General features: G+C 46.3%; 1 protein-coding gene across 1 annotated transcript; it reads left to right on the top strand.

The window, feature by feature from the left end:
* Positions 1-8,524: 8,524 nt before the first annotated feature.
* LOC130477490 (mannose-binding protein-like) lies at positions 8,525-16,896 on the top strand. The gene is made up of 4 exons (XM_056849470.1): positions 8,525-8,702; positions 8,956-9,072; positions 14,428-14,511; positions 16,520-16,896. Exons 1-4 carry the CDS (start codon positions 8,525-8,527, stop codon positions 16,894-16,896), a joined length of 756 nt encoding a protein of 251 aa, XP_056705448.1.
* The last annotated feature ends 9,758 nt before the right edge of the window (positions 16,897-26,654 follow it).

Here is a 26,654-nt window from a genome sequence, read left to right as displayed (position 1 = left end):
GAGTTGTCTTTTGATACCAACAGGGAAATTCTACATTCTGTAGTGCTTCCAGTTGTATTTCTATAAGAATAATTGCACATGAATAGACTTGGAGAATACAGAGCCTCCAACTGAAGATGGCATTGGACAGATGACATCCATAGTCAATATGTATTTTGATGCTCTTCTGAATTACGATTCCAATTCCCAGCTACAAAAATGTGCTTTCCACATCTCTTAATTTATACATGGAACTTGTTTTAAACCACTTCCCAAGCTGTTTAATCAGCAGGATTCTCTGTCAAGGTTTGAAGGGGCTGGATATTGCTGTCCAAATTTTCCTCAGCTGCATGTAAAATCAGAACTCCCACAATCCTTTGCGTGGAGCTCTGACCTCCTCAAGTTGGTTTCTCTGGCTGGTTCCAGATTATCATGTTGATGTGTCCATCGCTTCAGTTAACATGGGGAAATAGGGTTGCCAACCTCCAGGTGGTGGCTGGAGATCTCCAGTTATTACAATTGATCTCCAGGTAACAGAGATCAGTTCCCCTAGAGAAAATGACCGCTTTGGCAACTGAACTCTATGGCATTGAAATCCCTCCCCTCTCCAAACCCTGCCTGCCTCAGCCTCCAACCCCAAATCTCCAGATATTTCCCAACCTGGAGCTGGCAATCCTATGGGGAAAGCTCATTGATATGTAGGTCTAACTACCGCCCTATTAGTCTCTTATCCGTAACTGGCAAACTATATGCGAAACATCTAGAACAGCGCTTGCGCAGCTGGGTAAAGGACAACAATATTATTGGACCTGAACAGATTGGATTCTCTAAAAATAAATCAACCTTGGACCATTGTTTAACTTTACTAACCCTGGTTGAGAAGTATTTGAAAATTGGCATGAAGAAACTGTACATTGCCTTTATTGATTTAAAAAGTGCATTTGATTCAGTTATAAGAGATAAACTTTGGGCTAAGTTGAGCAATCTAGGAATAGATCAGCACCTTTTAATCCTTTTGAAGAAACTTCACATTGGTACTTCGTGCCGGGTCAAATTTTCTTCAAATGGTTTTATTACTGACAAAATCCCATCCAACAAGGGTGTAAAACAAGGGTGTGTTCTTGTCCCCCTTCTTTTTAATTTCTTTCTTTCTGATCTGCCTGGAGCGTTGGAGTCTGTGGACGGCCACCCTCCCAAATTAGGTGGCAAATTAGGTGGCCTTGCCTTCTATACGCAGATGATACGGCAATTCTATCTTTTACCAAAGTTGGCCTTCAGCGTTATTTGATGGCCTTTGAGAAATACTGCAACCTTAATGAGCTCAAAATTAATTATTCCAAGTCCAATGTTATGGTTTTTAATAAAAAGTGGGTCTCCTATAGATGGCATATTGGTAAGAACAAGATCCAACAAGTTAAGTGTTATAAATATTTGGGCGTTACATTTAATTTTAACCTTCAATGGGTAACTCATAGGAGAAGGTCTATTAATTTGGGGAAATTGTCTTCCAATCAATTAAAAGCCTTCTTTTTTTCCAAAGGAAATCAATTTGTTCCTGCCGCTGTTAAAGTTTTTAACTCTAAAATTTTACCTCAGGTTCTTTATGGGGTTCCTATATGGTTTAACGCTTTTAATCATGAAGTGGAGGTGATTCAAGCATCCTTTTTTAGACAAATTATGGGCTTCCCAAACTGTGTTTCTTATTGTGAGAGTCCCCAACCTAGCTGGGCAAACTTCGCCAAATCAATTGCTCAGACTTGGATGCAGAAACAAAAGATTTATTGAAGGCTTCAGATAGAGAAGACAGGCTCATGGATTCAAAGTTGCGAGTGACTAGCTTATCGGGGTTACAGTATTTATCTACTACAGGGCACGAAGGTTCACACGCTTGCGAGGCATGGGAGGTTACAAGGCAAATCGGTGCAACACAAAACATCAAACAGTCCTAGAGAAGCAGTGAGGGCTATCTGCACTTCAAGGCCGGATTCGGCCCGAGGGAGTGAAGGCAGAAAGCACAGCAGGGGAGGAGAGGTGGCACTTGGGCAAGATGGACGAGGCGGGGGACTCAGGAAGATACATAGAGGTGCGAACTGCTTGTACGAGTTCAAAGGGGTAGAGATAGCAACAGATAAGGGCTAAAACCAGATGGCCCTCACATTCTGCCCCCCTTAAGGCCCCCCTCCCGCGAGCTCAGGAGGTCGAGGCTTCTCGGGATAAGCGCAATGGAATTCGTGTACGAGCCGGGGGGCTGCCATATGGGGGGCTGCTACCCATTCATCGTGCGCAGCGCCCAGATGTTTCCACCGTACAAAGTAAAACAGCTTTCCCTTTTTCCACTTGGAGTCCAAGACCTTGGATACTTCCATGTGGGTATCGCCGCCCACAACAGTGGGCGCTTCTGGCTTTGAAGGGGGGTGGAACTGGGGAGCGGAGACGAACGGTTTGAGTAGACTAATGTGGAAAACGGGGTGTACTCCCCGAAGAGTTTTGGGTAGGTCCAGCTCCGCAGTTACCTCGTTTATCACCCGGGTAATGGGGAAGGGGCCCACATAACGGTCATTGAGTTTTTTACAGGGTCGGAGGGAACGCAGATTTTTCGTGGACAGATACACCTGTTCTCCTACCCGCAGCTCACACCCCTGCGACCGGTGTTTGTCAGCCTGTTCCTTATATTTCCGCTTGGCCCGCTCTAGGTTCTTTTGTAACCAGGGCCAAGTGGAACTGACTGCCTGTATCCATTCCTGCATCTCGGGCACTGCCTCGAGTTCGGGGGTGACGGGGGCGGCACCGAAAGGGCCGAAATCGGTTCCGTATACCACTCGGAAAGGACTAAACCCCGTGGAGGAGTGGGGGGCATTGTTGTATGCGTATTCGGCGAAAGGTAACAGGTCAACCCAGTCATCCTGATGGTAATTGACATAGCATTGGAGGTAGCACTCGATTACGGCATTCACCCGTTCGGTTTGGCCATCGGTTTGAGGGTGGTAGGCGGACGAGAGACCCTGTTCCCCCACCCCCATAAGTTTCAGAAAGGCCCGCCAGAATTTGGCAACGAACTGAGCCCCTCTGTCGGAGAGGACCTTCCTAGGGATCGAGTGAAGCCTGAGAACATGGGTGACAAACATTTTGGCCAACCCCTGCGCTGACGGGAGTCCAGTGCAGGGGACAAAGTGGACCTGCTTGGAGAAGAGATCTGTGACAACCCATAGTACGGTTTTGCCCCTGCTGGGGGGTAGATCGGTGACGAAATCCATGGCGATCACCTCCCATGGCCGGGTGGGGATCTCCAGAGGTTTCAGAAGCCCTGGGGTTTTGCCCCCCCTGTTTTTGGCAGTGGCGCATATGGGACAACTGCGAACGTACAATTCTACATCCCCTCTCATGCCCGGCCACCAGAACTGCCGTCGTACCAAATGCAACGTCTTGACAAACCCAAAGTGACCGGCCAGCTTGGCTCCGTGGACCAGTCCCAAAACCTCCTTGCGAAGGGAGGCTGGGACATAGAGTTTCCCTCCCTGCACCCACCAGGACTCTTGCTGTTCCATACCGGATGGGAGCGTCTGCTGCTCCGCCTCCTGTAGGGACGCTTCCCGGAGGCGTTGCTGAAAAGCCTCCGGGATTCCCCTGAGCGAGGGACCACTGGGGTGGCGGGTTTGGGACCGGGTAGAGACCGCCAAGCCGGGGATCTCTCCCCTTTGCTCAGGAGTGAAGAGAGAGTCCACAGGACGGTCAAAATCGTTACGGTACTGGGGCAGTCTGGATAGAGCGTCCGCTAGGGCGTTTTCCTTGCCGGGTACGTGTTTGAGGGTGAACCGAAATTTGGCAAAGAACTGAGCCCAACGTATTTGCTTGGCGTTGAGCTTTCTAGCCCCTTTTAGGGCCTCTAGATTTTTGTGATCGGTACACACCTCAAACGGGGATTCTGCCCCCTCCAGAAAATGCCTCCACACGGTGAGGGCGTGCTTAACTGCCGCGGCCTCTTTCTCCCAGATGGCCCAGTTGATTTCGGACTGGGTAAACTTCTTGGAGAAATAGGCGCATGGCCTTAAAGCGCCACTTTCGTCCCGCTGCAGGAGGGCCCCTCCCATAGCCACATCGGAGGCGTCTACCTGGACCACAAACGGTTTGGTGCAGTCCGGGTGGGCCAGGACCGGTTCGGACGAGAAGAGAAGCTTCAGGTCCTCAAAAGCCCGTTGGCAGGGGGGGGACCACTGCAATCGGGCCGAGGGCAAAGCGGCACTGGCACCCTTTCCCTTAGTGCGCAGAAGGGAAGTGAGAGGGAGAGCCACTTGTGCAAAGTTAGGAATGAAATTGCGGTAGAAGTTGGCGAACCCCAGGAACTGCTGCAGTTGTTTGCGCGTAGTAGGGGGTTCCCAATCCCGCACTGCCTGAACCTTTCCGGGGTCCATCTCCAACCCCTGGTGGGAGATTACGTAGCCTAAAAAGGTAATGGAAGGCTGGTGGAATTCACACTTAGACACTTTGGCATATAACTTGTGGTCCCGTAACCGCTGAAGGACCTCCCGCACTAGCCGGACATGCTCTTCCATGGTCTCAGAATAAATGAGTATGTCGTCCAAAAATACCACCACCCCCCGAAACAGTAAATCATGTAACACATCATTGATTAACTGCATGAACACACTCGGAGCCCCAGAAAGTCCGAACGGCATTACTAAATACTCAAACATGCCAAAACAGCTCGAAAAAGCCGTTTTTGGTTCGTCCCCCTCTTTTATGCGGATGCGGTGATAGGCTTCCACTAAATCCAGTTTGGTGAAAATCCGGCCCTCCTTCAATTGTGCTAGCAGGTCTGGAATGAGAGGGAGGGGGTAAGCGTTAGACTGCGTGACAGCGTTGAGTCTCCGAAAGTCAATACACAGTCTTAAGTCACCCGTTTTCTTTTTGACAAAAAAGGCGGGGGCGGAGTACGGAGCTTTGGAGGGGCGGATAAAGCCCCTCGCCAAGTTGGTGTCCAAATAGTCCCGCAACACTGCTTTTTCACTGGGGCTCATGGGGTACACCTTTCCCTTGGATAACTTGCCGTCCCCAACAATTTCAATCGCACAGTCGGTCTCCCGGTGCGGTGGCAGTTCGTCACACTCCCGCACATCAAATACGTCCGAATATTGGGAGTATTCCGAGGGCAGATTGGGGGTATTGGAACCGGGTTCTGGGGAGCCCACTAGGGCGGCCGCCGGGGTGCTGGTCATGCGGTCCCTGTCATGCATGGCGCAGGGATCCTCTGGGAAGGTAAGGGTCCGCTTGACCCAATCAATGGAGGGGTTGTGGCCCGCAGCCAGTTCATTCCCAGAACTACAGGTGCAACTATGGGGGCAATGGTAAAGTACAGCTGTTCCCAATGCTCCCCTACAGTCATGACTACCGCGGTAGTTCGGTGAGTGACAGGCCCCTTTTTAAAGTCACTCCCGTCCATCTGGGAGAAGCGGAGGGGACCCGGGAGGCGCTTGCGGCGGACTTGCAATCTCCGAGCCGCCTCCTCACTAATTAACGTACGGGCGCACCCCGAGTCCACGAGTGCGGGGAACTCTAAAACTGGACCCCTCTTAGGTAGGGATAGGTGAACCCGGATATAAACATTATCTTCCTGGGCGCTTACCATCGGTGGAGCTCCTTGCACAACGGACGGCGCGGTCTGCTGAGGAGCCCCCCTTACAGCAGACCGACGGCGTTTTTTGCCGGCACATCCCACTCTTCCTCCTCGCTGGACGAGGGGGACGAGGTATTTGTAATCCGTGACTCGGCAGAGTCCGAGATCGCGCTAGTAATCCGGGGTCCCGATGGACCGGTCGAGTTGGCGGACCCATCCCGGGCGTGCGCGTGTAGTGCCGAGGGAGTGCTCCGTCGTCCTGGAGCGTTGCTTCGGCGTCGCGGTTGACCCTCTGCGGGGGCTTTCTCAGGTTCGCTCGGAACGGGACGAACGGAAGCCGGGCGTCCGGAGCGGGATGGGCATTGGGAGGCGAAGTGGCCCTTTCCTCCACAGACCAGGCACACCCCTGCCTCGAAGCGCTTGCGGCGCTCCGCTGACGTGGGGCCGGCACCGCCTGGGGTGCGAGGGTCACGGATCCCACTAGACTTGTCTCCTCTTGGTTTAAAGTCGCGGCCGGAACGTTGCTTGGACAGGTTCAGGAGCTGCTTCCTATTTTCGATATCGGCGGCGTGGCGCACCCAACCCTCAACGTCAGGGGGGTTACCTTGCATAAAGGCCCAATGCTGCAGGTCCGGGTTTAGGCCCTCCCTGAACAACTGCACCCGGGTAGCCTCACTCCAGTCCAGAATCCGACTCGATAAGGACTGGAACTCGCTCGCATACTGCGCCACAGACCTGGTCCCTTGGCGCAGTTGCATCAGAGCGGCTTTGGCCCGCTCCCCCAGATTCGGGTCCTCGAACCGGTTACGGAGTGCGATCATAAAGTCATCCAAACACCGTAGCACAGGGGAGCGGAGCTCGTACTGTAACACCATCCACGCGGCCGCTTCGCCTTGCAGGAGGGAGGCCACGTACTGGACCTGGGACTCCTCGGAGGTAAAGGTCCTGCCCTGCTCCCGCATAAAAATGTCCACTTGGACCATGAAAAAGGTCAACTGGTCCCCCGACCCATCATACGTGATTTTCAAGTCCCGGCGGGCCGGGGTGCTGGGAGGAGGCGCGGGGGGAGCCGCCGGTGTCCCACCCGGAGGGTTACCCGGCGGGGGCTGTACCTTCAGCGCGTCCATGGCAGCGGCCATCTCCTCCATCACCAGCTGCATGGCATCTATGCGCTCCACCATCGCTTGGCGTTCCTCCTGCCACTGTCTCCGCTCCTCATCCATCAGAGCGTCCCGACGAGCGGGGTCGTCCTCGAACCCCGTACCAGTTAAGGCCAAGCGGCGGTGCTTTGCCTCAGTCCGGGAAAGCGACCAACTTTTCGGCGAATCCAGCCAAGTGTTAAAGGTGGTCTTGGGACGCGTGCCCGGACCCGGTCCCGGGTGGGGCATGCCTGGCACCTTCTGGTCCGGTTTGTCCTTCGGGGCCGGCTTGTCCGGTGCACCGCTTCCATCCGGTGAGGCCGGAGGGGTTGTTTTTTCCTCGTCGGCTGACATGGCTGTCCCGTAGGGTACAGGTGCAGAACGAAGAGGCAAAGACTCGCAACTTAATGTGAGAGTCCCCAACCTAGCTGGGCAAACTTCGCCAAATCAATTGCTCAGACTTGGATGCAGAAACAAAAGATTTATTGAAGGCTTCAGATAGAGAAGACAGGCTCATGGATTCAAAGTTGCGAGTGACTAGCTTATCGGGGTTACAGTATTTATCTACTACAGGGCACGAAGGTTCACACGCTTGCGAGGCATGGGAGGTTACAAGGCAAATCGGTGCAACACAAAACATCAAACAGTCCTAGAGAAGCAGTGAGGGCTATCTGCATTTCAAGGCCGGATTCGGCCCGAGGGAGTGAAGGCAGAAAGCACAGCAGGGGAGGAGAGGTGGCACCTGGGCAAGATGGACGAGGCGGGGGACTCAGGAAGATACATAGAGGTGCGAACTGCTTGTACGAGTTCAAAGGGGTAGAGATAGCAACAGATAAGGGCTAAAACCAGATGGCCCTCACACTTATTATGCATTGTGTTCTGAATTAGGATTAAATTTAATTGAAACTAAGGCATGGATGTTAATTATTCGTTATTGGCTTAAACTGTATTTTAGTACTGATGATGGTTCGCTTCTGGTTTTTTTATTAAAGAAAATTTATAAAACCTCTTGGGATCATAAAATTCGATCTAAAATAAGATCCATTGGCATTTCCCTGGAGGAGTTAACTTTCTCCTTGGAAGTTTATATTTTTAAGACGATTAAACAGAGGCTTTTAGATATTGAACTTCAAAAAATACAGCCGTCTCAACCCCCTGTCTGTTCATCAGCTATATTAAAACTTAAGAATGTTGCGGGATGTATCCCCTATTATCTATACAATCTTGATAGTCCTAGCCATCACAGAGTTTTTTCTCTTGAGCGAGTAAATGCCTTCCCATCGAAGCTGTTATATGGAAGGTTTCAAAATATTCCTAAACATGAACGGAAATGTGAATGTGGCTCCAATTCTTTGGGCTCAATCGAGCACATATTGCTAGATTGCTCATTATACGCATCCGCTAGGAAGAAATGGTTAAATACTTGGATACATTCTAAATATTATCTTCCTAATAAAATAAAATGTCAAATTTTATTGAATGATACAACAGTAGAGATCACTGTGGCGGTGGCCAATTTCTTAGTTGATGTGTTAACAATGAAAAATTTGGGAAACTCTGTGTTATGATTTTATGTTTGTTTTAGCTTTTTAGCTGATAGTTGTATTTATACTGTTTTTTCCTCTTTGTAATATTGGATATGCCATTAAAGGTTTATTGATTGATTAAAGTAGGTCTAAAAGAAGTGAGAATATAATCTTCAGAGATTAAAGAAGGTCCTCACACAGAGAACAAGAGAGCGGTGACTGAACAGCCTCCAAAAATACTTTTTCTCATTGTCTCTAAGGCCTCAGCAATGCATATACTCCAACTGTTCACTGCCCTGGTGGTGGGAACCTCTCTGGGGTGCACAGCAGCTTCTGAAGCTTCTGAAGTGAACACATGCACAGTGATGGCATGTGGCAATCCAGGACTCAATGGTTTACCAGGCAGAGATGGAAGGGATGGCGCCAAAGGAGAGAAGGGAGACCAAGGTATCATGTTTATAATTCGCTACCACATAATTATACAGTGTGATATGCATAAACAGAAATGCCTGACAGTTTATGAGATTATTACTATCAGTGCCCTTAAGTGCCTTTTAGCGGAGGGAAATGCTGTGGCACATGGACTGTCACATGAAGGCGGCCACCGTGGTGGTGATTTGAAGGAGCTTTCTCGTGGTTGCTCTTTGTTTGAAGGAATTAAACCATGCAGGCATTCAGCCTTCCTTTTGTCAAACCCCAGGGGCTGGACAGAAAGGCCAACAGGGTTTCCCTGGAAAGGCTGGACCTCCAGGCCTAGAGGGCCCAATGGGAACACCAGGACTTGTGGGTCATAAAGGACAAAAGGGAGAAACAGCAGGTAAGATCTCTTTTTCTTCTTTTTTGATGGTCAGCTCTTCTGGCATTAGTCTCCATCACATGGCGAAATGCGTAATGGTAACCAGATAGATCACAATGGGTAGTCGTGTTAGTCTGTCTGCAGAAGTAGAAAAAAGCAAGAGTCCAGTAGCACCTGAAAGACTAACAAAATTTCTGGCAGGGTATGAGATTTCGTGAGCCACAGCTCATACCCTGCCAGAAATTTTGTTAGTCTTTCAGGTGCTACTGGACTCTTGCTTTTTTCTACTGGTAACCAGACAGGAGGAGGTGGAAGAGGAGTTGGCTTTTACATGCCAACTTTCTCTACCACTTAAGGAAGCATCAAACTAGCTTACAATCACTTTCCCTTCCCTCCCTACAACAGGCACCCTGTGATGTAGGCGGGGATGAGAGAGCTGTGACTAGTCCAAGGTCATCCAGGAGGCTTCATGTGTAGGAGTGGGGAAACCAACCCGGTTCACCCGATTAGCCTCCTCCGCTCATGTGGAGGAGTGGGGAATCAAACCCGGTTCTCCAGATCAGAGTCCACTGCTCCAAAGCACCGCTCTTAAGCACTACATCACGCTGGAAGACTTAAAAGTAATGCCTCTCCACAAGCCGTTGTTCACTTAAAAAACTATTTCCTGAAGTTTTTTTCTCCATCGCCATTAGGCCCAGGTTACAAGCTTTTGCATTTAATATATACAGTGAGGGGGGAAAGTATTTGATCCCCTGCTAAATTTGCCCGTTTGCCCTCTGACGAAGAAATGACCAGTCCATAATTTTAATGGTAGGTTTATTGTAGCTGTGAGAGACAGAATAACAACAGGAAAAACCCCAGAAACCCAGAAGACAAAAGTCAGAGATTGATGTGCATTATAATGAGTGAAATAAGTATTTGATCCCCTATCAACCAGCCAGATTAGGGTTAGGGTGTCAGGAACAGGCCATGAAGACAGTTCATGGTTGTGCTCCCAGGTGCTGTTTTGCAGTTCTCTCCAAGGCCAGTCTGTGCCCTGTGTTTAGACTTCATAGAGTCCTTCATCGATTCCTTTAGTGTGGGAAATGCCAAGTACTCCTTCCTGCCTCTGGGAGGGGGGTTGCCTGGAGATACTGGTTATCTCCTTTTTCTTTTCCATATATGCCATGTGCCTTGCCTTAGCCCCTTACTAGTGCCATTCTGAATATGGCTTCTGTCGATTCTAATCAATAAAACTGCTTTCGTGGACTTGCCATCTGCTGGAATCTGTTTATGGGTTTGCCACAGGACTAGAGCTCACATAGGGTTAGGGTTAGGGTTCTGCTGTCGACAGAAGCAATCAATCCATCAGATTCCAAACTAGCCACCATGACCAAGACCAAAGAGCTGTCCAAGGATGTCAGAGACAAGATTGTAGACCTCCACAAGGCTGGACTGGGCTACAAGACTATTGCCAAGCAGCTTGGTGAGAAGGTGACAACCCTAACCCTAACAGTCAACCTCCCTCGGTCTGGGACTTCATGCAAGATCTCATCTCGTGGAGTTGCAATGATCATGAGAACAGTGATGAAGCAGCCCAGAACTACACGGGAGGAACTTGTCAATGATCTCAGGGCAGCTGGGACCATAGTCACCATGAAAACAGTTGGTAACACACTACGCCGTGAAGGACTGAGATCCTGCAGAGCCCGCAAGGTCAAGACAGCACATGTACAGGCCCGTCTGCAGTTTGCCAATGCACATCTGAATGACCCAGAGGAGAACTGGGTGAAAGTGTTGTGGTCAGATGAGACCAAAATCGAGCTCTTTGGCATCAACTCAACTCGCCGTGTTTGGAGGAGGAGGAATGCTGCCTACGACCCCAAGAACAACATCCTCACCATCAAACATGGAGGGGGACATATTATGCTTTGGGGGTGTTTTTCTGCTAAGGGGACAGGACATCTTCACTGCATCGAAGGGACGATGGACGGGACCATGTATTGTCAAATCTTGGGTGAGCACCTCCTTCCCTCAGCCAGGGCATTGAAAATGGGTCGAGGATGGGTATTCCAGCATGACAATGACCCAAAACACACAGCCAAGGCAACAAAGGAGTGGCTCAAGAAGAAGCACATTAAGGTCCTGGAGTGGCCTAGCCAGTCTCCAGACCTTAATCCCATCGAAAATCTGTGGAGGGAGCTGAAGGTTCGAGTAGCTACACATCAGCCTCAAAATCTTACTGGCTTGGAGAGGATCTGCAAAGAGGAGTGGGCCAAAATACCTCCTGAGATGTGTGCAAACCTGGTGGCCACCTACAAGAAACGTCTGACCTCTGTAATTGCCAACAAGGGTTTTGCCACCAAGTACTAAGTAATCTTTTGCAAAGGGATCAAATACTTATTTCTGTCAGGAGCAAGCCATGAGAATGGTATGCGGTAGTGCAATTGTGCTGCTCCCAGGTGCTGTTGTGCTGTTCTGTCCAAGGCCATTCTGTGCCCCATGTTTAGTCTTCCTAAATTCCCATACGGTTGCCAAGTGCTCCTTCCTGCTTCTGAGAGGGGGGTTGCCTAGGTTACCAGTTATCTCCTGTTGCTCTGCACCTTGCCTTTGCCCCTTACTAGTGTCCTTCTGAATATGGCTTCTGAAACCTGTCGATGATAACCAATAAAACTGCTTTCGTGGATTTGCTGTCTGCTGGAATCTGTTTATGGTTTGCCGCAGGGCTAGAGTTCACAATTTCACTCATTATAATGCACATCGATCTCTGACTTTTGTCTTCTGGGTTTCTGGGGGTTTTCCTGTTGTTATTCTGTCTCTCACAGCTACAATAGACCTACCATTAAAATTATGGACCGGTCATTTCTTCGTCAGAGGGCAAACGGGCAAATTCAGCAGGGGATCAAATACTTTCCCCCCCTCACTGTAGTAAGGTATTTCGCAGGACAGCATCCCCCTCCCCGGTTTACTGAAGTTATTTATAGTCGGCGATTCTCACTTGGACTCAAGGTGGATTACACAGAGTGAGTCAATACAATTGACTGGTGGGACATTCAATAAATGATGCAATAGGATTAGGTTTCTACAACCAACTAGAATTCTAAAAACAGAACTGAAGAATAGCCTAATATTAACTTGACACATAAATTATGCATAATTATAGGATACTACTTACAGCAGGGGTGTCAAACATAAGGCCCGCGGGCCAGATCCAGCCCCTTGAGAATTCTTATCCGGCCCGTGTGCCAGCCGAGGCAACCCCCCCCACACACACACACTCAATCTGGGCTGGCGAGGCATGGCCCGGCCCGACCAAGTGACATTTAGGTCATATCTGGACCTCGTAACAATTGAGTTCGACACCCCTGACTTACAACAAGCTATACAAAGCAGTATAGACCACAGTCCCTAATAATTTATTGAAGTAAATTTGTGAATCATTTTGTACAGTCCAACCCTATTACCTGTGTAGAAAAGCCCTCCTGAATAATTCAGTTTTTCACAGTTGGGGGAAGCCAGGAGAGGAAACCTTCTTTAACTCCTCAGGCAGCCGTTCCATAAGGCGGGGGCCACAACAAAGAAGGCAAACGTAGGGGCCATGTTTGATTTTGCCCATTTGCCAATTGGCACCTGCAGGCGGCCAACTTGGATGTTCTGTGGAATCTGGGCGCGTCACCTACTGCCTGTCTGGCCTGCTGAGCATCTTGGATTCCCAGATTTCATTGGAAAAATAAATAAAGTCTCTGGCCCTGCTGCCTCCAGAGACAGAAGGCAAAATGTGTGGAGTTTTCTACCTAATTTACAGAGAGAGCACCATGGGGACATGCACCAAGGCAGGATATGCTGTAGCATGGCAGGTGCCTATGAGACAAACCTCCGAGAAATGGGATCCCACAAACCTCCCTGGGAACCTTTGGCTGATCTCCTCCTACAGCTGAGTTAAAATTAGTAGGGGGAAAATCTGAGATCTCCCGTCTTGTAATCTGTGCCTGTTACTTCTTCTTGTGGTCTCAGGTTAAAAAAAAAAAAAAAAATGTTCCCTGCCTGCCTTCTTACTTAGCTGCATTTGATGTCTCTGTACAGGGCTGCGGGGTTGTTAGTGTCCGTGATGAACGTATGTATTTGTGCCAACATATGAAGGAAGGAACGGCTCCTACCATTCTGTCCAGCACAATAGTTACGACTGTCATCTCGAGCCTTACTCTCTGTGACCCTGCCCACAGGTTTGAGGCAGGTGGGAACTAGAAGCAGGGCCTTTTTAGTGGTAGCACCCTATCTCTGGAATACCCGCTTCCTTCAGGATTGCTTTGCACTTACCCTATTGTGTTTTAGGGACTAGGCTAAAACTAGAGCTACCAGGTCCCTCGTTGCTACTGGCGGGAGGTTTTTGGGGTGAAGCCTGAGGAGGGGGGGTTGGGGAGGGGGGGGACGTCAATGCCACAGAATACAATTGCCAAAGCAGCCATTTTCTCCAGGTGAACTGATTTCTATTGACTGGAGAACAGTTGAAATAGCAGGAGATCTCCAGCTAGCACCTGGGGGTTTGCAACCCTAGCTAAAACATCCGTTTACCCATGCTTCTAATTGACATTTTATTGCACCTCTTTTAGAAGGGAGTACTTCTCACAGGCTAATACTTATGTTCTCATCATCCTCTTATATTTATTTCCTTCATTGTTACTCCACTTTTCTCCCCAAGGAGGACCCGAAGTGGTTGACAACATTCTCCCTTTCCCCATTTTAGCCCCACAATGCTCCTGCCAAGTAGGTTAGGCTGAGAGTATGTCATTGGCCCAAGGTCACCCAGCATACAGTCCGGATACGGGATCTCCCAGATCCTAATCTGACACATATTGTTCTGGCGTTTTAGCTGGCTTTATTACTAGAGATGTCAGACTTATTGTGTTGTTCTTGTTGAGTGTCATTCACATGGATTTTTTTTTAACTGTTGTGCGTTTTCACTGTTAGTCTGGTGGGCAAAGACAGAGGACCTTTTTAGTGGCAGCCCCATAATTGTGGAAAAACCCTCCGAGCAGGTGTGCCTGGCCCCCTCAATTTGACTCTTTTTTTATTTTTTTTAAATTTATAGGCAGTCCTAATTGAAGTTTTTAAATTGTGGTCTTTTATGCGATTTTATCAGTTGTTGTTTTGTTTGCATTGTAAGCCGCCTTGGTTCCGCAAGGTAGAAAGTCGGATAACAAAGGTTTTGAATAAAACAAATAAATAAATAGTTGCTCTGGGGACATTGCATAGAAATTCACTAAAATAAATGTGTAAAGTGAAATACAGAGACTAGAGGAGGTCACTGTCAACCACTATGAGCAACATTACTTTCAATAAATTGAATCCTTGGTGCTCCTGAATTCTGCTGTTCCCAACCCTGTTGCTTTCCCTTAGCTACTGACACCTTCCAGCGGCAAGTGCAGGCTCTGGAAAACAGATTCCAGGCTCTTCAAGCTGAATTTAACAGTTACAAACAAGGTAAGATACAGCAAATATGTTATCATTGCAATAAGAACATAAGAGGAGCCCTGCTGGACCAGACAAGTGGCCGGGCCATCTGCTTGCCACGGGGAAGGTTCCAGGTTCAGTCTAGCATCCTGTCTCACGCAGTGGTCAACCAGTTGCCTCGGAGGGCCAACAAACAGGCCCTCTGATGTTGCCGCCTAGCACTGGTATGCAGAGGTGTACTGCTTCTGGACGTGGAAGTTCTCTGGATGTGGCTAGTGTGTATACATACGTATATATATATATATATATATATATATACACACACACACACACACACACACACACATACATATATACACACATACATACATACACACACACACACACACACACACATATATAATAGTTTAATACGGTCCAAGACCAACAATAAAAACGCTTACATAATAAAAGAATAATAGCTATATACATCAATAAATATTTGTCAAACATAATCATACACTCATAAGAGAACCATTAAAAACTAAGGTTAAATAAAACACAGTTACAGTCCATATATAAATATAAAAACACTCATCCATTAGGTTCGACCCATGCTTGCCTAGTCTTCATTACTCGCCATCCAAATTTGGCCATTTTAAAGGTTAGCTCGGTGTCCTTATCTGAGAGCATGTTAGAGAGACGAGTTGCTCTAGTTCTCCCTGGGTAGCCAGCTATTACAAGTGAAATGTCTTCTCTAATTTTATTATAATTTTTGCAGTCAAAAATGGCATGTTCATGGGTCTCTATGCTCCCATCAGAACAAGTGCATAAACATTCACCATAGGGTATCTTTTTATATCTCCCTTCCAGTATAGCTGAAGGGAGAGCATTACCACGTAGCAAGGTAAAGGTGATGTGGCTAGTAGCCACTGAGGGACCTCTCCTCCATGGATCTGTCTAATCCCCCTTTTAAAATCATCCATGCTCCTCACCAATATTTCATTGAATTCTGTGAGTCATGAGCCCTTTGTGAACCTTTCCCCGTGCTCCCCTTCCCCAACAGTCCCTTAAGCAAAGGATATTTATTGGTCATGGAAATCCATCAGGCACATGTGGAGGGTTAATCAAACAAAGGTGGATTAGATTTAGGAAAACTGGATTAGATTTAGATGAATTTTGGAGTGAAAATTGAGAAGAGGAAAATTAACAATTTGATATATGCTGATGATAGTACATTACTGGCAGAAAATAGCGAAGACTTGAAATTACTACTGCTGAAAGTTAAAGGAGAAAGTGCCAAAGCAGGACTGTGGCTTTTGATCAATGGGGAGGAGCCTTGGCTCAGTGGTAGGTCATCTGCTTGGCATGTGGAAGGTCCCAGGTTCAATCTTCAGCATCTCCAGTTAAACAATCTGGTGGTGGCAATGGAGAAAAGTGCTTTCAAGCGACAGCTGATTTACTGCAACCCCATAGGGTTTTCAGTAAGTGATGTAAAAGACCTCTGCCAGAGACCTTTGAGGGCCACTACCAGTCTGAGTACACAACAGTCATTGTGATGGACCAATGGTCTGATTCCGTATAAGGCAGCTTCATGTGTAGAGTTGCCAGCTCTGGGTTGGGAAATACCTGGAGGTTTTTGGGGCGGAGACTGAGGAGGACAGGGTTGTGGATGGGAGGGACTTCAATGGGGCATAATTCCATAGAATCCACCTTCCAAAGCAGCCGTTTTTTCCAGGGGAACTGATCTCTATTGCCTGGAGATCAGTTGTAATAGCAGCAGATCTCCAGCCACTGCCTGGAGGTTGGCAACCCTATTTGTGCGTTCATGTGTGTTCCATGACTGTGTCAATCACTTTGGAGGGGTCTTAAGGGGCTATTGCGGGAGATCCACCCAAACACCATTTGTTGTGGTGCGATGACGCACTGGAGGTGGTTGGTGCAAATGATGCAGCCACACAGGAGAGGGGAACTGCAGGGATCTTTCTTCAGGAGGGATTAGGAAGGGGGGAAAAGTAAAGAGGTACTCATTGCTGACACGTCTTCTCTCTGTGCCCAGCGGTGTTATTGCAGGGGTTGACGGTTGGACAGAAAACTTTCATTTCAACTCACCAGCACGAGACTTTCGCTAGCGGCAGAGCCCGGTGTGCCAAAGCAGGAGCGGCCCTGCCCTGCCCCATGAACGCCGCCGAGAACGCCGCTGTTCAGGAACTAGCAAAGAGAGGTTCCAAGTTCGCTTTCCTCAATATAAACGACATCCAGACAGAGGGCAGTTTTGTCTGTGCGAATGGAGCAGCAGTAAGGTACACCCACTGGAAAAAGGGAGAACCCAACAACTACAACGGAGTGGAGGATTGTGTTATTATCATACCTGAAAATGCGCAGTGGAACGACTTCAGCTGTGACCAGAGCGGTCTGATCATTTGTGAATTCTGACCTGTTTACAAAGAGAGTGACATTTCAGGGTTTTGCATGGTTTAGCGCCGGGGGTTCCTGAGCATGACAAAGCAACAGTTTCCTGTGGAGTTCACCCAGGCCAGAGTTCCCCATCATGGCACCTGTGGCCACTGGCCAACATCTTTCCTGGTGTTCACCAGGTACTTTTAGAAAGTGTGTGTGTGTGGGGGGGTGTTAGGTGGGGCACTTGCACAGCAGGGCTTCTGATTGGGTGTGCAGATTAAATGCCAGCACTTCTGCCCAAACTGTCAAATTGTATAACCTCACTCCCTTGGATTTTGTGGTTAGCGCTGCCTCCTCTGGCAGCCATTTTGTAATTGGCTCCACCTCCTGCGGCAGCTGTTTTGTGATTGCGCCCACCACCTTGTGTCGAATTCCATAGGTGCCCGCAGGCTCAAAAAGGTTGGGGACCCTTGACCTAGGCTGCTTCCACTGAGCTCTCAGTGTGGCAGCGAAGCAACCGAATATCCACAGAACAATTTCCCCTGCATTTTTCTCACCACCCCCTGCAGTGGCTATTTGTCCCCCACACTACTGGAGGGCTTTGCTTGGGCTTTTAAAAAATCAGCAATTGCTGATTTGCTGTAGCACTATAATGATCCTGCAAGCACCTTTGGAATTCTAACATAGGTCTTTTATGCTTGGGAGTTTTACCTGGGGCTCGAAGGTCGCTCGACCCACATTTTCTGTTGCAAATGTATGCACCAGCAGTCACCAAGCTCAAATCAGGAAGCATTTGAGTTCCCGTCCCTTGAAGCACTGCTTTGTAATTAACTGTAGTGCCTTCTGTGAGAGAAATGTCAATTTCCCCTCTCCCCCCGGTGGAAACCCAAGTGCCGTTTTACAAACCTTTCCCAGAAACGGAGCTCTCTAAAAGGAACCAGGGGGGAGGAACCCAAGCGTCATTTTAAAATCCTTTCCTGTGTGAATCTGCTCAGAAAGAACTCTGAGAAATCAGGAAGCGCATGAGTCCCTGCCCCTTGAAACGCTGCTTTGTAATTGGCTGTACTGCTCTCTGTGAGAAAAAAATGTCACACACACAGATCCCCTGTCGAGCACTTTGGTTTACGCATGGAGATTTCACCCAGGCTGATCTCAGGGGGAGATCAAAGAATCGGGTTATTACAGGAACAGGACCTGGGATTTGCCAGGGCTGGTAGCGAGGTCATCTTTAATGGAGGGAAAACTCATGCATAACTCCAAGGAACAACATGTCAGACCGGGGGCAAATGTGAGTGAATGTACCCACGCATAAAGGACCATTGTGTGGTAGGCGCAGTCATAAAGGCTGCCAGAGGAGGCCGCACCAGCCACCCAATGGCTGCTGCCATTTCCCTTAGTCACACAGTTAAGATCCTTGTGTTGTGGTGGAAGCTGCTGCAAAAGCAATGTTTTTTAAAAAATCTGCACCGCCAATCAAATCTCCAATAGCCAATCAAAAGTGCTGCTGTCAAAAGCCCCACGTGGCTCCGACAACTTTCTAAAAACACTTGGCGGGCCCATGTTGGTGACCCAGATCTACTGATACAATTGCCTACTTCCTCCGAATTCAGGTAAGACTCTCGCCCTTTTGCTTCAGGGATGTACGGTGTTTATATTTCCCTTTTATTTCCACAAATTTCGCTTGGCTTGGAAAACATCATAGCAAAGCAGGGGGGGAAACAGTAAGTGGATGAAAACAGTAAGTGAATCCACGTTGTGTGGAAGCACCAATATTAGGATGAATGTACACCATATCTCTAGTGAAAGCTTGAGATTTCAAAATACTTAAACTAGTTTTTTAAATAGTCTGCGTGTGTCGGACAACATTTTTAAATTTTTAATCTTTCTTCGCCAACCAGAGCTTTTCTCAAGGGTGGAATAAAAACGTTTTAAATAAACATGATCCTTGTATCACCATTAACTCTGGAAAATGAATAGTTTCTCTCCAGCATCCGCCGGGTAATGGAAGGTCAGACCTGGCGTTGCATTCGAACATCATACTAAGCAGCCATTTAGTGAAGATCATGATACTGACACATGCCTTCAATTCCCGGGGGAGAATTTTTAAGAAAACAATTTCTGCTTTATTCAATGAAGTGCCAAAATATAATAAGCTAGTGAAGAAACCATTTGGGGGAATTTCTGCTTAGAGACAACAGCCCTCTGTTTTCATTTGGGATTGGGATCTTTTCATCTGAATGTCAGATAACTTCTGGAAGCCTTCAAGATTATTCGTCTCCTATAACTTATTTATGGCTGACGTCCATTATATTTCTCCGTTACTTAATGTGTGAGTCACTCTATGTAAAATACTTAAAGCACCGTCCAAAATTTCAACAACAAAAGGAACAGGGTTCTCGTTTGGTCCAGAAAGGACAAGTCTACATTGTGTGGCCCTTACGTAGTTACATACAAATAGCTGTGCAGTAAGGGGCCTAGGGATGGACGCTGTCCAAATGAAAATGATGCCGCTGGATAGATGACATCCATATTTCATCCATATTTGTGCCATAAAAGGAGATGAAGGAGGGGACCACGTGGCCCCAGGCTACAAGTTGGGCATGCCTTTAGTCTACGGATGCCAGCCTCCATTTGGGACCTGGAGATCCCCTGGAATTACAGCTCATCTGCAGAGATCAGCTCCCCCTGGTGAAAATGGATGCTTTGTAGGGTGGACTCTATGGCATTGTACTGTACTGAGGTCCTGGTCCTCCCCAGGCTCCACCCCCAAATCTCTAGGAGTTTCCCAACCTGGATCTGGCAACCCTGCTTTAGTGGCAAACTGCAGCTTAGCATGACATCTGACCGCAGCCCTAGTGCCTAGATCGGGGTCCCCGATGAGGTGCCCTTGGGTTCCGTGGCACCTGCCAACACCTTTCCTGGTACACACCAACTGCTTTTAGAAAGTAGGTGTGGCTTTGCCACAGGAGGGCTTCTGATTGGCCACTGGAGATCTGCACAGATTCAAATGTCGTTTCAACGTCAGCTGCCACCAGAGTGTTGGTTTTATTCTCTCCTCATTTCCAAACTATTTTTTAAAATTATCCCCTTCTTCCCTGCACTTGGGCTTCCTGTGTGTGTGTGTGTGTGTGTGTGTGTGTGTGTGTGTGTGCCTGCAGCTAGGGTTGCCAACCTCCAAGTGGTGGCTGGAGATCTCCTATTACAACTGGTCTCCAGGTGACAGAGATCAGTTCACCTGGAGAAAATGGCTGTTTTGGCCATTGGACTCTATGGCATTGAAGTCCCTCCCCTCTCCAAACCATGCCCTCCTCAGGCTCCGCCCCCAAAATCTCCAGGTATTTCCCAACTCAGAGCAGGCCACCCTACCTGCAGCAGCCATTTTCTAGTTGCCCCCCCCCTCGGGTCAGACGTCTACAGTGCCCACAGGCTGAAAAAGGTTGGGGGACCTGGCCCAGATCAAGGACTGCCATGGTCAAGATTTCCTCTGGGTAGCATTATTTTGCATATTTAACTATCACGCCAATTATGTAAACCAATTTCATTTTGTCATCCTGCTTTCCTCTGTACTTGGGAGGGCTACAGCTTTGCTAGGGTTGCCAGGTCCAAGTTGGGAAATACCTGGAAAATTTGGGATGGAGCCTGAGGAGGGCGGGGTTTGGGAAGGGGAGGGACTTAAATGCGGTATAATGCCAGAGTCCACCTTCCAAAGTGGCCATTTTCACCAGGAGAACTGATCTCTGTCGCCTGGAGACCAGTTGTAATAGCAGCAGATCTCCAGCCACCACCTGGAGTTGGCAACCCTAAACTTTGCCCTTCTTTTTTAAAAATGTTTTTATTAATCTTTAAAATGCACGGATCACTTTCTAGGTGTGGCTGCCACCATGTAATAAACTAGCAACCTTTGTGCAAATGTTTTAGAAGAAAAAGAAGAGCTGGTTTTTATATGCCGACATTCTCTACCACGTAAGGAAGAATCAAACCAGCTTACAATCACCTTCCCTTCCCCTCCCCACAACAGACACCCTGTGAGGTAGGTGGGGCTGAGAGGGTGACTAGCCCAAGGTCACCCAGCTGGCTTCATGCATAGGAGTAGGGAAACAAATCCATTTCACCAGATTAGCGTTCACAGCTCTACTACACCACACTGGCTCTCAACAGCCTTGCTCAGGTCTTGTAAATAGAAAGCTGGGAACTTAAGCACATTATATTCACCTACTTTCATATTCTCACCTCAAATCCAAACCCTCTTCTCCAGCAATATGTAGGATAATTGGGGTTGCCAGCTCCGGGAAATACCTGGAGATTTTGGGGGTGGAGCCTGAGGAGGGTGGGGTTTGGAGAGGGCAGGGACTTCAATGCCCTTCAATGTCCACCTTCCAAAGCAGCCATTTTCTCCAATGGAACTGATCTCTGTCGCCTGGAGGTCAGTTGTAATAGCAGGAGATCTCCAGCTAGTACCTGGAGGTTGGCAACAATAAGGCTGAAGAATACATTATTACTTCTCTGCTTCTACAGATGACCTACTACAAACTTTTGCCTACATTTTCCCCAGCTATCTGCAATATTCCCTGACGGCTGCAGGCCTGGAGGTGATTGTAACATATATTTAGTAAGGTTCCTGCTCCTCAGCAGTACTGAGTAAGCATTCTTCGTGTCTGGTACTCACACCTCCTGATTCTAGCAAGGAAATATCTATCAGTTTAATGTAGTGCATATCCAAGTCTTTAATTCTAACACTCTGTAATATTTTTGGGTACACAGACAAACTAACAGAATTTGGGATGAACACAGCTTCAATATGAAGAACAACTAAATCATTATTTATAGAAGGAGAAGAAGAGTTGTTTTTTATACGCGACTGGGCCAAAGTCACCCAGCAGGTTTCATGTGGAGGGGTGGGAAAACCAACCCGGTTCTCCAGATTAGAGTCCACCACTCTTTACTACACCACGCAGTAACTAAGGCTTGTTCCAGAACTAAGATCACGCGATTGTAGGACAAGTTTACAAATTACCAAATTATTAGGGTTGCCAGGTCCCGCTTCGCCACCAGTGGGAGGTTTTGGGGCGGAGCCTGAGGAGGGACTTCAATGCCATGGAGTCCAATGGGCAAAGCGGCCATTTTCTCCAGGGGAACTGATCTCTATTGGCAGATCAGTTGTAACAGCAGATCTCCAGCTAGTACCTGGAGGTTGGCAACCCTACAAATTATAAATTTACAAATTACTGTGAAATTATGGGAGAGTGTCTCTAAACTGCCCATTCTATCCCTACGGAGTAGGCTAGGCTGAAGGAGTGAGAAAAGCTGGAGTAGACTTCATGGCAGAGTGGGGCCAGAGCATGTCTCCACAACAACCCTGTGCGGCAGGGACTTCAGCAGCATATAATGCCACACAGTCATTACTTACACTGAATGTCAATGGGTTAACTTCGGATCTTAAGCGATACAGGATATCTAAACTCGCAAGAGACCAAAAGATTGATGTATTATGTCTTCAGGAAACACATAAGAAAAAAAATGATAAGAAGCCGCTTTTAAAAGATACAGCCTGGGTGTCATTAGCAGAAGCTAGAAGCAATTCTAAGACAAAAGGAGTAGCAGTCTTGATTCACAAGAAATACAAAGTGGAGGAAATGGAAAAAATGGTAGATAGAGATGGTAGATACTTATTAAATTTAAATTGGAAGGTAAATGGTATACAATAGTAAATATTTACGCCCTAAACAAAGGACAAAAGAAGTTTTTATGTAGAATTTTTTTTAAAAAACAAACAATTTTCAGAAGGGGAAATCATCATAGCAGGAGATCTTAACATCAATATTATAAAAGATAAAACAATAAATTTGGGAGAATGGGGTCTGAAAGAAGCGCATGAATTTATGGGCTTACAACCCAAACCCACTCATATATCTAGTAGACATAAAACAGCATCAAGCACAGATTACATAATCTTAGGAAAGAACAGCAATATGAACATAAAAGGAATTATAACTCACCCAATTTTGATATCTGATCATGCCCCAATAAGTATTGAAATAGCAATAAACCAAGAACAAAAAAAAAGTCATTGGAGGTACAATAATCTAATAATGGTTAAGGAAGAGGATAGACAATATATGAAAGAGCAGATAAAGCTGTATTTTCAGGAAAACAGAGGGTCGGTCACTACTAATATCTTATGGGATGCTGCAAAAGGGGATATTGCATAAAAAAAGAAAGAATTATAAAAAGAGAGTGGTATTCAAAAAGAAAACTTAAAATTCAGGAACTGGAAAGTTTACAGAGTAAACAAACAGATATATTCCTAATATACAGAGACAAATTATGGAACTTAAAAAACAGATAGAGGCTTTAGATCTGGCAACAATATGGAAAAGGGATGTTATGGTGAGGAATTAATTCCAAAGAAATAGCATAAACTCAGCAAAAAGACTAGCTAATTATTTGAAAAATAGAAAGGAAAAACAAAGGGTCAAAAGTATAAAAGTCAATAACCAATCATCACAAAACCCTAAAGTAATTAAAGAGGCGTTTGAGTCCTATTATAAAAAAATTATATAAGAAAAGGGACACAGTAGGTTTTGAAGAAGACATTAATTCAATAGTGAAGGAGACTGAGAAAGTTAAATTGGAAGGCGATATCACATTGCAAGAGATAAGAGACGTAATTAAAGAATTTAAAAAAGGCAAATCACCAGGTCTTGATAGGTTTACAAGTGAATTCTACAAGGAAATGGCAGAAATATTAGCTCCAGAACTTCAGGAGGTGTTTAATGAAGTCTTGGGCAAGAAAGCTCCAGACTCATGGAGACAAGCAGAAATAATAGTGATTTTAAAACCCCAGAAAGATCCAGAAGAGATAGGATCATACAGACCTATAAGCCTTCTCAACCAAGATTATAAGATATTCGCAAAAATATTGGCAAATAGACTAAAGACGGTTATCCCAAATATAATAAAAGAGGACCAGTATGGATTTGTAAAAGGCAGGAATATAGCACGCCCTATTAGAAATATAATTAATGTCCTGCAACATGGTCAATGAAAAAAATTGGGTCTCCTAAAAATGGATGTACTCAAAGCCTTTGACACTCTGTCCCAAGAATACCTGTGGCAGGTTTTGCGCAAATACGGAATAGGAAGTAATTATTTAAATGCAATTTAGGAGTTATATAGGGATGGAACAGCAGTGGTTAAGGTTAACAACTATCACTCGCAAGCATTTCAGATCGGAGTTCGTCAGGGCTGCCCGCTTTCGCCGCTCTTATTTATCATAGCGATAGAACAACTAGCAGAAAGGATAAGAAATAGCGCAAGGATAGAAGGCTATAAGATTAAGGAAGAAGAAATGAAAATTAATTTATTTGCTGATGATATTATGGTTATTATGACAAATCCTAAAGAAGGAATGAAAGAAATAAAGATTATATTAGAAGACTTTGAAAGGTGTTCAGGTTTAAAAGTCAATATGGCTAAATCAGAAATAATATATGTCAATGTGAATAGGGATGAAAAAAAGAGATTAATAAAATTACAAATATAGGACTGGGAGCTAAAAAGTTTAAATACAGGTATAATATTACAAAAGAATATTAATAGAATATCAGAGGTAAATTATAATAAGGTATGGAGAAAGATAGAGAAGGAAATGAAAAGATGGAGGGAAAAAAACTTTAGGAATTTCCTCTAGAATTAGAAGTATTAAAATGTTCTGGGTGCCTAAATTAATGTATTTATTTCAGACGATACCACTAGGAATCAGTACAAAAAAATAGAACACTGGAATAGAATGATAAGAGGGTGGATATTCGATAGCAAAAAATGTAGAACTAAAAAAAGGTTGGTATATAGCCTTAGATCAGAATTGGGTTGGGGTACCCCGGATCTGAATAGCTACTACGCCACATTTCAATTAAAGTCATTATTAGAGATAGGAGAAGAAAGTGACCAGAAATGGGTTAGATTTGAAAATAAGATTAACAGTGACATAGGTAGATTCGGCATTTTCTCAAAAGTCTTAAGTAAAGATTTAAAATTAACTATAGGTCCCAGACGAACAGCACTAGAGGTATGGAATAAATGGCAACCTTTATGGCTAGGAAGGACCCGTGGCTGGGGTTAAGAGACTAAAAAATATAGAGAAGGAGTGGGGTTAGGGAGGGGGATGGGAGGGATGGAAGGGAATGAGAAAAATATGTTATATAAGCAATGTATGCAGAATAAGAAATATATATTTGAAATTTGTATAAAAAGAAACAATAAAAAAAAAATAATGCCACACAGTCTGCCCTCAAAAGTGACCATTTTCCCCAAGGGAACTGATCTCTGTAGTCTGAAGATCAGTTGTAATTCCAGGCGATCTCCTGGCCCCACCTGAAGAATGGCAACCCTAGTGATAAACCCTACACCACACTGGCTGCACCTCCTCAATATCCCAGCTTGGTAATCCATTATCCCAGTTCCTGTATTGCAAACGGAAGGGCTGAAGTTAAGAGAACAGGGCTGGCCAAGGGAGAATTTAGAACTGGGAAACACAATCTGGTGATTCTTAGAACACAGCAATTGTAGAATTTTGCAGCCCAAATCCAATGCATGTTCCCTCAGAAAATAAGCCCCACGGAGTTCCGCAGTGCTTACTCCCAGGTAAATGAGAGTTTACACTTTACAGGATATCAGCCTGCACCCAGCTCCTTGTATAAAGCTTTATTTGAAAGCAAATGCAATCGAAATTCACTGCACTTACTCCTAAGTAAGTATGCATAAGATTGTAGTTATGCAGTCCTCTCCCATATATGTTTACTTGCAGGTAAGGATCACCATGCCCAGCTGGAATTACTTCGAAGAAAGCAGGCATTCTCGAACTGCTTCGTTACAGAGCGAGTTTTCACAAGCTAGATTTGCACTTGAATCTGAGTGACTTTAGAGGCGCCTATTACATTTTGCCTGTATGCAAAAATCACAGAAGCAATGTAGCAGCTCCACAAACGAAGATTTGCGGAGCCTGCAACCACTTATTTTCCTAACCCAATGCATCATTTTGCACGAAAGCAAACTGCAGTCACACTGAAATAAGCGTACATAGGCTTACATCCTTATAACTAGTGTTTAGCCATTGCTAGCTGCCTAATTCGCTCTGCAAACTGTCAAAATCTCTGCTGGGAAGGCTTTGAAAACCCCCTATAGTATTGCACCTCCGGTTTGCACAGTTTGCAAAATTGCCAATTGCAAACCATAGTTTCAACAGGGGATGGGTTGTTCCAAAAGGCAATTAATCGGGGGTGGGGGGTGGGGGGTGGAAGAAGACTCTAGGTGAAGTTGGCGCTGAGGAATGAATGGCATTGCCTTCCACATTGCGGGATGAGATGAAGAGCCAGGCGCTCTGGTTGGTTCATTCTTCGAGGGCACCGAGAGCTCTCCTGTTTTCTCTCCGCCCCCGTTCATTTTGCGAGTTGGTACGGTCCTTTGAGCTTTTGTTCCTTGGTTCAGCCAGTATCCTTTTGGTTGGGGTTTGCAGCTGGTGGGTGGAAGGTTGTGCGATGTGAGCTGGTGGGTTTCCGATTGCTTTCTGCAATCTGGAACAAGTTGCCTGTTAGTTTTACCTCCATAGTTGCCAGTCAGGCAACAGCTATTTAGCAGACTTTCAAAGATGAATTTTTTTATCTTTAAAAGAGGAGCTATTCAGCCAGAAAACCTTCCTGCCCTAGCTGAGACAGACATTGTGTGTCTGCTTTTACTCATTTGGAAACAATACTGATAATTGCAGGAAATTTCCCATGTGCAAAACCGCACAGTGG

The sequence above is a fragment of the Euleptes europaea genome, chromosome 5, assembly GCF_029931775.1.
Source record: "Euleptes europaea isolate rEulEur1 chromosome 5, rEulEur1.hap1, whole genome shotgun sequence".
Lineage (NCBI taxonomy): Eukaryota > Metazoa > Chordata > Lepidosauria > Squamata > Sphaerodactylidae > Euleptes > Euleptes europaea.
This window is presented reverse-complemented; position numbering and strand designations above follow the sequence as displayed.

What these genes read in the sequence shown, in the direction of transcription:
- LOC130477490 (XM_056849470.1), top strand. Translation starts at nt 8,525, where the DNA reads ATGCATATACTCCAACTGTTCACTGCCCTGGTGGTGGGAACCTCTCTG. An exon ending in ACAAAAGGGAGAAACAGCAG is followed by an intron (nt 9,073 to 14,427) that starts GTAAGATCTCTT and finishes GCTTTCCCTTAG; the next exon opens with CTACTGACACCTTCCAGCGG. An exon ending in ATTTAACAGTTACAAACAAG is followed by an intron (nt 14,512 to 16,519) that starts GTAAGATACAGC and finishes CTCTGTGCCCAG; the next exon opens with CGGTGTTATTGCAGGGGTTG.